At 50.2% G+C, this 13,503-nt stretch overlaps 1 protein-coding gene across 15 annotated transcripts in view; it reads left to right on the forward strand.

Moving 5' to 3' along the window:
• The window catches only part of GRIN1 (glutamate ionotropic receptor NMDA type subunit 1), a 74,190-nt gene that overhangs the window by 26,488 nt on the left and 34,199 nt on the right, over positions 1-13,503 (forward strand). For all 15 annotated transcript variants that reach the window (XR_007352997.2, XR_007352999.2, XR_007353001.2 and 12 more), the window contains one exon: positions 7,998-8,119. Coding sequence is in view for 9 of the 15 variants with exons in the window: in XM_048822797.2 (XP_048678754.1) it covers positions 7,998-8,119 (122 nt within the window). In the remaining 6 variants the exon portion in view is untranslated. The remainder of the gene's footprint in view (positions 1-7,997; positions 8,120-13,503) is intronic.

Below are 13,503 nucleotides of genomic sequence, written 5' to 3' on the forward strand. Positions count from 1 at the left end.
TTGAAGTCCTCAAATCGTGGTTTAAAGACTTCAAGAAGCAGAGAATCCTCCAGCAAGTGACCCGTGCCCCATGCTACAGAGGAAGGCGAAAAACCTCCAGGGCCTCTGTCAATCTGCCCCAGAGGAAAATTCCTTCCCGACCCCAAATATGGCAATCAGCTAAACCCTGAGCATATGGGCAAGATTCACCAGCCAGATACTACAGAAAATTCTTTCCTGGGTAACTCAGATCCCACCTCATCTAACATCCCATCACAGGCCATTAGGCCTATTTACCATGAATATTTAATTACCAAAACCATGTTATCCCATCATACCATCTCCTCCATAAACTTATCGAGTTTAATCTTAAAGCCAGATAGATCTTTTGCCCCCCTGCTTCCCTTGGAAGGCTATTCCAAAACTTCACTCCTCTGATGGTTAGAGACCTTCATCTAATTTCAAGTCTAAACTTCCTGGTGGCCAGTTTATATCTATTTGTTCTTGGGTCCACATTGGTACTGAGCTTAAATAATTCCTCTCCCTCTCCGGTATTAATCCCTCTGATATATTTATAGATAGCAATCATATCTCCCCTCAACCTTCTTTTAGTTAGGCTAAACAAGCCAAGCTCCTTAAGTCTCCTTTCATAAGACAAGTTTTCCATTCCTCGGATCATCCTGTTCCAGTTTAAATTCATCCTTCTTAAACATGGGAGACCAGAACTGCACACAGTATTCCAGGTTAGGTCTCACCAGTGCCTTGTATAACGGTATTAAAACCTCCTTTTCCCTACTGGAAATACCTCTCCTGATGCATCCCAAGATCGCATTAGCTTTTTTCACAGCCATAGCACATTGGCGGCTCATAGTCATCCTATGATCAACCAATACTCCAAAGTCCTTCTCCTCTTCTGTTACTTCTAATTGATGCGTCCCCAGCTTATAACTAAAATTCTTGTTATTAATCCCTAAATGCATGACCTTACACTTCTCACTATTAAATTTCATCCTATTACTATTACTCCACTTTACAAGGTCATCGAGATCCTCCTGTAGGATATCCCTGTCCTTCTCTACATTGGCAATACCTCCCAGCTTTGTATCATCTGCAAACTTTATTAGCACACTCCCACTTTTTGTGCCGAGGTCAGTAATAAAAAGATTAAATAAGATTGGTCCCAAAACCGATCCTTGAGGAACTCCATTGGTAACCTCCCTCCAGCCTGACAGTTCATCTTTCAGTATGACCCGTTGTAGTCTCCCCTTTAACCAATTCCTTATCCACCTTTCAATTTTCATATTGATCCCCATCCTTTCCAATTTAACTAATAATTCCCCATGTGGCATGGTATCAAACGCCTTCCTGAAATCTAGGTAAATTAGATCCACTGCTTTTCCTTTGTCTAAAAAATCTGTTACTTTCTCCAAGAAGGAGATCAGGTTGGTTTGGCACGATCTACCTTTTGTAAAACCATGTTGTATTTTGTCCCATTTACCATTGACCTCAATGTCCTTAACTACTTTCTCCTTCAAAATTTTTTCCAAGACCTTGCATACTACAGATGTCAAACTAACAGGTCTATAGTTATCCGGATCACTTTTTTCCCCTTTCTTAAAAATAGGAACTGTGTCATACGGTACAACCCCTGAGTTTACAGAGTCATTAAAAATTCTTGCTAATGGGCTTGCAATTTCAGGTGCCAATTCCTTTAATATTCTTGGATGAAGATTATCTGGGCCCCCCGATTTAGTCCCATTAAGCTGTTTGAGTTTTGCTTCTACCTCAGATATGGTAATATCTACCTCTATATCCTTATTCCCATTTGTCATGCTACCATTATCCCTAAGATCCTCTTTAGCCTTATTAAAGACTGAGGCAAAGTATTTGTTTAGATATTGGGCCATGCCTAGATTATCCTTGACCTCCACTCCATCCTCAGTGTTTAGCGGTCCCACTTCTTCTTTCTATGAGGAATTGTCTGACAGGGATTTGATATGACCAGCTAAACCAAACAACAGGATGGCAGCTACCCACAAAGAAAATGGCCCTGCCTGCATGGTCCATTTAGCCCAGGGCTTGCATTGCTCATGCCAGTGATGAGAGACAGAGAGACACCTCGCCCTCCTTGACCTTCACCCACTCGCCAGTGCTCTGGTCTCCCTTCTGCTAGCTTCCCCAACTCCCAGGATTTTCCTTCTCATAGGCCTTGTGCCCTGGCACCTCCTCTTACTCCCACCCTTCTTTATCTATAACTGCTGTGGCTGTTCTCCATGTCCCCACCTGGACACATGCATTTCCCCGCTTCTCTCATCTCCACCTGCCAATACTGAAGTTACTCTCATCTACTGACAGTGAAACATACACTGAGAAGGAAGCAGGAAAGTCTCAGCCAAGGGTTTGGTCCCATCCTGTGGCTCTGGACATGGGGCCCAGTTTTCCTGGAGGCATCCTCACCATTTTCTGCAAAGCAGCCTCTCTGATAGCCTTTCCCTAAGTGCACGGGGAGATGCGAGTGAGCCGAGGACAGCACCTTGAGGACCAGGGACCAGGCAGTGCCCCAGCTTGGCACATTCACTGGAGACCTCTGTCATGTACCATATGTGGACTGGTTACAGAACTTCCACCCCAAAGATGCGTGAGATTTGTACCTTTAATATACTTCAGTGCCCTGCCCGTGGTGGCTGCTCTCAGCATGGATAAGGTAAGTTACACATGGTGCCACCTAGTGGCTGAACAGTATTAAGAACAGTTTAACATTCCATTACATTTGCTATTTTACACTTCTACCATTTCATGATCATGCTATCATTGAAAGTTCAGTACAGATCATTGTGTTCAGTGTATTTGAATCGGACTGGTTTTCCTATTACATGACAGGAACACATAACAGCTTGGTCATCTGTGTGTATGTTAGTTGAAATAGTTGGTCTGGAACCTTTGAATATTCTTCTTGTTGTTCTGCATCTGACAAGTTTGCTGTATTGACTGTTCTTTCTGAGGAACAAACCGGAGATGTTGACAGTTTCTGTTGAACTCTCAACTGTCATTCTCAGTCACATATGTTCAGGGCAAGGAATTCTTTTTCTTTACGACAGCTGGAGTTCATAGAATCATAGAATATCAGGGTTGGAAGGGACCTCAGGAGGTCATCTAGTCCAACCCCCTGCTCAAAGCAGGACCAATCCCCAATTTTTGCCCCAGATCCCTAAATGGACCCCTCAAGGATTGAGGTCACAACCCTGGGTTTAGCAGGCCAATGCTCAAACCACTGAGCTATCCGTCTCTCACCCTCCCCCCCCCCCCCCGTTCTCCATTCTTTTTCTCCATTTAGTTTAACACAAACGTGGTCACCACCTTCTAGGCCCAGCAATTATCTAACTAAGTGGTGTCTCTTATAAAAATGTTCACAAGCTCTTTTTGCCTTTGTAACTGATTTGGCTACTCTCTTCATGTCTGAAGAGAACTTTCTGAACTCTGGCTGTCTCCATTGACTCTTCCCTTCTTGTTATAGGACTAGCCACTGGTCTCTTCTTCCTTGCCCTCCCTCCTTCTGTTATTGCCTGCTGTGCCCCTTCTTCATTCTCCAACTCAGCAAACCTGTTCCTGAGCTCCATTTCTTCTTCACTAGTCGGTTTTTTCATCTGCCTGATTCTCATAGTCACGTGGTTTCACTTGCTTCTTTCCTCTTGGATCGTCTCTTCCATCAGCTCTATCAGGCAGCATTTCATACAAACAAAGCTCTTTTCAAGTCCCTGCTCCAGGATAATGTAGATCCCACCGCTTCCATATCCAGTCATCTTCACTGCCTCTTGCATTCTGTGGGTCACTACCACGGCTGCCTTTGAAGCTGTCATAGCCTTCTCGCCTAAGCTCCTGTCAAGGAAAACAAAAACCAAAAAAACTGAACAAAACCAGAACACCACACCCACCCTCCCTCAAACGCCCCTTACAAACTCTCCCTCAAACTCTCCTGTTTTCAGCTCCATTTGCTTGCTCCTGTGCTGCTGGCTGGCTCCTTCGCTCCTTAGTCCCTTCCTCATTGTCTTCTCTAAGCTTCCCCATCGGTGACCTCATTCACCCACATGGCTTTTCCTGCCCCCTCCACCACCAAATTTAGTCTCATCTCAGCACATCTCCAGCAGCCTCTCCAGCATTTCATTTGGGCTGACCCACCACCAATTGAAACTCATTTTCTCCAACTCTGAGTTTCTTGCCTTTCCTCTTGAGTCCATTCCTTCACCTCCCTTTTCTACCACAGTTGTTAGCTCCACTGCCCTCCTTGTCTCCAAGGCTCATGCTCACTCCTTTTAAAAGCACCCCATCCTCCATGTCTCCATGGCTAATGCCCTCCTCTGTGCCTTGGTCAGCTCTCACATGGACCATCATTACCTTCTCCTCTGGCTTCCCCACTTCTCACCTCTACCTACAAAACATCTCTCCTTTCCCACTGTTCTGGCCCCATCAACTCCTCTTCTATCCCTCCCTTGGTTTCTGACCTATGGCCCCATCCAAATCATGCTCATTCTTCCTGCCTTCCAGGTCCTGCAGGATCTTGCCCCTGCCCATTTCTCTGACCTCATGTCTTCCAGCTCCCTCCTCTCATGCTCTGTGCATCTCCCAACTCTACCGTCTCAGTGCTCCCGCTCTTGGCTTACACTGACCTTCATGCTGCTGTAGAGTTGGAACATTCTCCCATTTCTAGATAACCATCTGCTTTCACTGCTCCTTCCAATCTCTCCCTAAAACCCACCCAGGCCAGGATTTATCCTGCCTAGTTCCCTTCTCCAATAATGTCTCCTCTCTCTGCTAGGCTGCAGCTGTTCAGGGGAGGGATTGTGCTTTACTGAATGTGTGTAAAGCAAAATTTACATTTTCAGCATTATACAGATTTTTTTGTATTCATTATAATAGGATAAAAGCATAAAGAAACAACAGAAAACCTACAGGGTGTTTTCATCTTTATTTAATAAGGGAGATATTGGCAGTGCTGTGTGTGTGTGTGGGTGCATGCATGTGAGTGCATGTGTGTGTGTGTGTGTACACTAAGGGGGACAATCTGGAGAAGAGTGAAATGAACCCATGGCAAGCAAGAGTCTGTGTAAGGTAAAGGCAGGGATGGATATGAGAGTAGATAAGAGGGCCCCATAGAAGTCGATGGCATGCACTGATTCTTATAGAGCAGGATCGAGCCCATGAGCGATGGTAAATTTGGAGAAGACAAAGTGAAGGATCAGGTAAATAGCTGAAGAGGCAAGTGCTATTTTCAGGGTATTTGCCGATCCTGGAAAAGCCTGGTGCTGACTGACTGGAAACAGCAAGTCCAGATCCAATGTTTACAACAGGAAAGAGAGATGTTCCAGATGTGCAGAAGAGCTCTGCATATTAGGAACAGTTAGACATTGGAGAGTGCACATTATACACCCCTCGCTATGCCCAATGCATGCAGGCTGTGAGCTTCTTACAGCCGACTGCATGGGCAGCTGCATCTTGAGTTCAGGCCATACTAACTCGTGTGTTTGGCTCTAGGGGCCCCTGGTTCAATCCCTGGCATGAGCTGCCTCATCTGCACTTGGGAATGTGCAATTTAATAAGGGCGAATCACCAGATTTAGAGAGATCGTTACAATCAGGCTAAGCTGAGTGGAGCCCACAGCCCTAGTGAGTGTTGATTTTGGGCAAGATGGATTATTGGAGGGATGCTGATGTGCTGATTGGAAACAAGAGTGACAAGTGGAAGTTACAAGGTGCCCTTGCCTTCTTGAGAAGCCACCAGTTCTCCCCCAGTAGTACTCTCCTTTTCCTTCTCCCTTCTCCACCAGCAGACAGATGGATGCTGCCCCAGGGACAGTTCTCTTGCTACGTAGCAGGTGTGTTTTGGGTAATGGGTGGTTGCATGGCCTCTGCTGGTTTCTAGGTTATTTCTTTGCTAGAAGGTAGGAGAAAAAAAGCCAAGAAAGCTCACCCTGAACACAGCAGAAAGTGCATCAATTCCCTGGCCCTGTCTCATGGCTGGTTGGAATATGATCCCATGGAAATAATGGTCCTGTTGCCCTTCTCCCCTCTGCCCCTGCCTCTTCTCCTTCAGCATCGCTCTCTCCGGGCCTTCCCCAGCCTCTTCTGTGGCTGGCACACAATGCAGCCTCCTCTCCTGGCTTCTCAGTGATGGGCTTTGTCCATTACAGACACTTGGCACCTGGTGAGGCCCAGGTGATGCGCCTGTGAGTTTTGGAGGACGGGGTGTTGTCCACGGTGACAGAGAATGGGAGCAGAGGAGAGGACAGGGTAAGGGGCTCCTCTGTGGTATCAGGCTCCTCTGTTGTAACAGGGATCTTCAAAGTTTTCAAACACATAAAGAAACCATTTAAAGCTAGAGAAGGCAGGGCTGTCACCCAGCCATTCCAGCCTGGCAGGACTCAGGGCCTCCTTGTCTCACACAATCCCAGCCTATGCATTGTTGATAAGCATTGACACTGAATTAGGGCCTAATTCTCATTCACACTAATACCAATGTGCACTGCTCTGGCAGCATAAAGTGGCCCTAAAGTGAGGGTGGTTGTAACTGACGTCCATTGTGAGGCCCCATCGCAGTACCATAGCTGTGGAAAGGGGCCTTTGTGTAAACCCGAATTGGGCCCTTTGGTAGTGCTTCACATTTCTTAAAGCACATTGCAGACATTGAGCCCAAACCTGTCAGGTACTGAACCTGCCAAGTGCCCTCAATCCCTAGGACCTTCAGTGGAGTTGAGGGCTCCCACCTGTTGTGAGGACGTGCTTAGCACTTTTCAAGATCAGGGCCCGGAAGTCATCCATCCCCATCCAGAGAGGGGGGAAGAGACACAGACAGGTCCAGGCAGCATTTTGACTCCTGCTTGGGCCCTATGGCTTTTGGGACACTGCCTGGAATACGCTGGGTCTGGGCATTAACCCAGCCTGTCACCAATCGCCATCGCGTGCTGCTGTGCTGACGTCCTTCCTAGGGGTAAGTGCAGCACAGGGCCGGCTTTATGGCAGTGCAGGCAGCAATGGCAGACTGGCACGTACACTGAGCTCTCCAAGGCAGGGACACCCTTGTCGCTCTGTGTCTCTCCAGTGCCTACCACAATGGGCTCTGGGCCCACGACCAGGGCTTGGTGCAATGACGATGATGATGGATGATGAACTGGCAGTGCCCATGAATCCCGGTCTGGGTTCTGTAGGGAAATCACTTCCCTATTCTGGGTCTGGTGTTGGGTGGGTGGATGGGGGGTGAAGCTCTATCCCGTATTAATGACCAGAACATTCTGCCTTTCCCCAGACAGATTCTAGTCTCAATGTAGCTCCTTCCTGCTGTGATTTCAGCCAGGGAGAGTGAGTGGGGAGAGAAAACACACTGAGCTCCCATTCACAGCCAAAGTCAAACCCACGCATTCGGGGCGGCCTCACACCACACTTCTGTACCTTGGATATTCCTATTTTAGGCACATAGGCACCGCATGGCGACCCGCCCATGCCCACTGGAAAACCCAAAGAATATTCTCTCTAGAGGCAGAGGTAGAAAGCAGGGACTGGGTGTGTCTTCTTGTTTTTTTATCATTTGCAGAAAACCAGGTTCTTTCAGCTCTTGGAGTCCATCTGCTTGAGCTGATCACCCCCCACACTGTCACCTGCATTTCCAGAACAGGGTGCCGTATCTGGGCCTATCTTCAATCCCTCTGTCTGCCCCCACTCAGCAAGTACTATTGTCACCTTAGGCTAGTTGTGACACACATTGCTGGACTGGGGGAGACTTCCCAATCCCAGCTAACCCTCTGCCTTTGTTCTCTGAACTGCATCCTGCTTTCGTGAATCCAGTCCCACAGGGTGAGGAAAGGATGGGAAGAGGATGGGGAATGCTCTCTGCTGTTGTACAAGGCTTTCATTCTGGCCGTTCTGCCTCAGCCTGCTGGGGCTGAACCAGAGCAGGGGAAAGGGAGGTAGCTGGTACATGAGGAGATTGGGAGAGACTCATCACTGTCATTTGCTTTTGTCTCTTTTCAGTGAGGACGATGCTGCCACAGTCTACAGATCGGCAGCCATGCTCAATATGACAGGCTCAGGATACGTGTGGCTGGTGGGGGAGAGAGAGATATCTGGCAATGCCCTGCGATACGCCCCCGATGGTACGTACCTTCACTTCTCTGGGCTAATGTTCACTGCATTTGCAACGAATGTGCAATGTGATCCTGGCCTATAACTAGGACTCCTAGGTTCAAGAGGAGTGCCCAGATAGGAGACATTGCTCGGAGCGCTGTCATGGCTGTCACAGAGCAGCCTGACAAAACAACCAGCTCGTTGTTCCTCCCCGTTATGAACGATGTTACCCTCTGACGCACCCGGAACAGCAAGCCCAGCGCCACCAGCAGCAGCAGCAGCAAAACACACAGGTACATTGTCAATTAAAACACGTACCGGCCATGAACCGTTAGGACAGCAAAAGTCTGAACAAAACATAGGAACAGTCCCAACCGCAGATACGGAGCAGCAGACTCTGAGTAGCTGCCCACAGCCCTTGCTATGCATACACATGCACACACCCGCGCACACTCGCAAACACGCATGCACCACATCTCACCGGTTAACAATGAGTCCTCTTCCCGGCCGGCTCCCGTTCCGTCGGCACCACATCTCACCGGTTAACAATGAGTCCTCTTCCCGGCCGGCTCCCGTTCCGTCGGCAGCACATCTCACCGGTTAACAATGAGTCCTCTTCCCGGCCGGTTCCCGTTCCGTCGGCACCACATCTCACCGGTTAACAATGAGTCCTCTTCCCGGCCGGTTCCCGTTCCGTCAGCACCACATCTCACCGGTTAACAATGAGTCCTCTTCCCGGCCGGTTCCCGTTCCATCGGCACCACATCTCACCGGTTAACAATGAGTCCTCTTCCCGGCCGGTTCCCGTTCCGTCGGCACCACATCTCACCGGTTAACAATGAGTCCTCTTCCCGGCCGGCTCCCGTTCTGTCGGCACCACATCTCACCGGTTAACAATGAGTCCTCTTCCCGGCCAGTTCCCGTTCCATCGGCACCACATCTCACCGGTTAACAATGAGTCCTCTTCCCGGCCGGCTCCCGTTCCGTCGGCACCACATCTCACCGGTTAACAATGAGTCCTCTTCCCGGCCGGCTCCCGTTCCGTCGGCACCACATCTCACCAGTTAACAATGAGTCCTCTTCCCGGCCGGTTCCCGTTCCGTCGGCACCACATCTCACCAGTTAACAATGAGTCCTCTTCCCGGCCGGTTCCCGTTCTGTCGGCACCACATCTCACCGGTTAACAATGAGTCCTCTTCCCGGCCGGTTCCCGTTCCATCGGCACCACATCTCACCGGTTAACAATGAGTCCTCTTCCCGGCCGGTTCCCGTTCCGTCGGCACCACATCTCACCGGTTAACAATGAGTCCTCTTCCCGGCCGGTTCCCGTTCTGTCGGCACCACATCTCACCGGTTAACAATGAGTCCTCTTCCCGGCCGGTTCCCTTTCCGTCGGCAGCACATCTCACCGGTTAACAATGAGTCCTCTTCCTGGCCGGTTCCCGTTCCGTCAGCACCACATCTCACCGGTTAACAATGAGTCCTCTTCCCGGCCGGTTCCCGTTCCGTCGGCAGCACATCTCACCGGTTAACAATGAGTCCTCCTCCCGGCCGGTTCCCGTTCCGTCGGCAGCACATCTCACCGGTTAACAATGAGTCCTCTTCCCGGCCGGCTCCCGTTCCGTCGGCACCACATCTCACCGGTTAACAATGAGTCCTCTTCCCGGCCGGCTCCCGTTCCGTCGGCACCACATCTCACCGGTTAACAATGAGTCCTCTTCCCGGCCGGCTCCCGTTCCGTCGGCACCACATCTCACCGGTTAACAATGAGTCCTCTTCCCGGCCGGTTCCCGTTCCGTCGGCACCACATCTCACCGGTTAACAATGAGTCCTCTTCCCGGCCGGCTCCCGTTCCGTCGGCACCACATCTCACCGGTTAACAATGAGTCCTCTTCCCGGCCGGTTCCCGTTCCGTCGGCACCACATCTCACCGGTTAACAATGAGTCCTCTTCCCGGCCGGCTCCCGTTCTGTCGGCACCACATCTCACCGGTTAACAATGAGTCCTCTTCCCGGCCGGTTCCCGTTCCGTCGGCACCACATCTCACCGGTTAACAATGAGTCCTCTTCCCGGCCAGTTCCCGTTCCATCGGCACCACATCTCACCGGTTAACAATGAGTCCTCCTCCCGGCCGGTTCCCGTTCCGTCAGCACCACATCTCACCGGTTAACAATGAGTCCTCTTCCCGGCCGGTTCCCGTTCCGTCGGCACCACATCTCACCGGTTAACAATGAGTCCTCTTCCCGGCCGGCTCCCGTTCCGTCGGCACCACATCTCACCGGTTAACAATGAGTCCTCTTCCCGGCCAGTTCCCGTTCCATCGGCACCACATCTCACCGGTTAACAATGAGTCCTCCTCCCGGCCGGTTCCCGTTCCGTCGGCACCACATCTCACCGGTTAACAATGAGTCCTCTTCCCGGCCGGTTCCCGTTCCGTCAGCACCACATCTCACCGGTTAACAATGAGTCCTCTTCCCGGCCGGCTCCCGTTCCGTCGGCACCACATCTCACCGGTTAACAATGAGTCCTCTTCCCGGCCAGTTCCCGTTCCATCGGCACCACATCTCACCAGTTAACAATGAGTCCTCCTCCCGGCCGGTTCCCGTTCCGTCAGCACCACATCTCACCGGTTAACAATGAGTCCTCTTCCCGGCCGGTTCCCGTTCCGTCGGCAGCACATCTCACCGGTTAACAGTGAGTCCTCTTCCCGTCCGGTTCCCGTTCCGTCGGCACCACATCTCACCGGTTAACAGTGAGTTCTCTTCCCGGCCGGTTCCCGTTCCGTCGGCACCACATCTCACCAGTTAACAATGAGTCCTCTTCCCGGCCGGTTCCCGTTCCGTCGGCACCACATCTCACCGGTTAACAATGAGTCCTCTTCCCGGCCGGTTCCCGTTCCGTCAGCACCACATCTCACCGGTTAACAATGAGTCCTCTTCCCAGCCGGTTCCCTTTCCGTCGGCAGCACATCTCACCGGTTAACAATGAGTCCTCTTCCCGGCCGGTTCCCGTTCCGTCAGCACCACATCTCACCGGTTAACAATGAGTCCTCTTCCCGGCCGGTTCCCGTTCCGTCCGCACCACATCTCACCGGTTAACAATGAGTCCTCTTCCCGGCCGGTTCCCGTTCCGTCAGCACCACATCTCACCGGTTAACAATGAGTCCTCTTCCCGGCCGGTTCCCGTTCCGTCGGCACCACATCTCACCGGTTAACAATGAATCCTCTTCCCGGCCGGTTCCCGTTCCGTCGGCACCACATCTCACCGGTTAACAATGAGTCCTCTTCCCGGCCGGTTCCCGTTCCGTCGGCACCACATCTCACCGGTTAACAATGAGTCCTCCTCCCGGCCGGTTCCCGTTCCGTCAGCACCACATCTCACCGGTTAACAATGAGTCCTCTTCCCGGCCGGTTCCCGTTCCATCGGCACCACATCTCACCAGTTAACAATGAGTCCTCTTTGAGGTATTTTGACATTCCTCCAGTATGTGAAGTACATGCTTTCCCAGAGTCCCATGCAGTCTCTCCACTATTCTATTCCTTGGGTATGGGACACAGCAGATTTATAATGTACTGCACCAATACTCATCAGAAAGACCTCAAATTCTCTGGATACAAAAGGTGTCCAATTATCTGAAAGAAAGCTCTCTGGTAGACCAAATGTAGCGAATAATGTGGTTAGGCGACAAATGAGCTCCTCTGAGATGCCTTGTGAAATTATAAATGCAATGGGGCAAAGTAATAGTCTATAACAGTCAACAGTGTGTAGCCATGCGATGCAATTGAGGGGCCAGTAATATCCACTGCAATTGTCTGCCACGGTCTGTCTTTAACTATTGGTTTCAAAGGTGCCAGAGGAACAATAGTTCTATACATGTCACTCAATGTCTGAGGGCGGCCCTGGCCACCGAGCATAACTCTGCAAAAGTTCCTTCATTTTTAGTAATCCCCAAATGTCCTTCATGAGCCATATCCAGGACTGCTTGTCACAACACTGCAGGGAGGATCACCCGGGCTTCTCTGTATAAGATATATCGAGTAGCACGTCTTCACTGGGCGCTCAGAATTAATGTTGTAGACTATAGACAAAGTTTTATTAAGGACTGGGTCCAGCCAACCTCCTTATGCAGATCACCTTGCACAGTTCAGCATCTTGAAGATGGCATCAGCGGTCATGTTGTTCCTTGACTTCAGCAAAGCTTTTGACACGGTCTCCCACAGTATTCTTGCCAGCAAGTTAAAGAAGTATGGGCTGGATGAATGGACTATAAGGTGGATAGAAAGTTGGCTAGATTGTCGGGCTCAACGGGTAGTGATCAATGGCTCCATGTCTAGTTGGCAGCCGGTATCAAGTGGAGTGGCCCAAGGGTCGGTCCTTGGGCCGGTTTTGTTCAATATCTTCATAAATGATCTGGAGGATGGTCTGGATTGCACCCTCAGCAAGTTTGCAGATGACACTAAACTGGGAGGAGAGGTAGATACGCTGGAGGGTAGGGATAGGATATAGAGGGCCCTAGACAAATTAGAGGATTGGGCCAAAAGAAATCTGATGAGGTTCAACAAGGACAAGTGCAGAGTCCTGCACTTAGGACGGAAGAATCCCATGGACCACTACAGACTAGGGACTGAATGGCTCAGCAACAGTTCTGCAGAAAAGGACCTACAGTGGACGAGAAGCTGGATATGAGTCAACAGTGTGCCCTTGTTGCCAAGAAGGCCAACGGCATTTTGGGATGTATACGTAGGGGCATTGCCAGCAGATCGAGGGACGTGATCGTTCCCCTCTATTCGACATTGGTGAGGCCTCATCTGGAGTACTGTGTCCAGTTTGGGGCCCCACACTACAAGAAGGATGTGAACAAATTGGAAAACATCCAGTGGAGGGCAACAAAAATGATTAGGGGACTGGAACACATGACTTATGAGGAGAGGCTGAGGGAACTAGGATTGTTTAGTCTGCGGAAGAGAAGAATGAGGGGGGATTTGATAGCTGCTTTCAACTACCTGAAAGGTGGATCCAAAGAGGATGGATCTAGACTGTTCTCAGTGGTAGCTGATGACTGAACAAGGAGTAATGGTCTCAAGTTGCAGTGGGGGAGGTTTAGGTTGGATATTAGGAAAACCTTTTTCACTAGGAGGGTGGTGAAACACTGGAATACGTTACCTAGGGATGTGGTGGAATCTCCTTCCTTAGATATTTTTAAGGTCAGGCTTGACAAAGCCCTGGCTGGGATGATTTAGTTGGGGATTGGTCCTGCTTTGAACAGGGGGTTGGACTAGATGACCTCCTGAGGTCCCTTCCAACCCTGATATTCTATGATTCTATGATTCCTCCTTGAGTCAGTTGACATCTCTTTCAGTCAACAACATATGGTGTGCTCTGCTATTTCTGCATACTAGGGTGCCAAACCAGC

The sequence above is a fragment of the Caretta caretta genome, chromosome 16 (assembly GCF_965140235.1).
Source record: "Caretta caretta isolate rCarCar2 chromosome 16, rCarCar1.hap1, whole genome shotgun sequence".
NCBI lineage: Eukaryota > Metazoa > Chordata > Testudines > Cheloniidae > Caretta > Caretta caretta.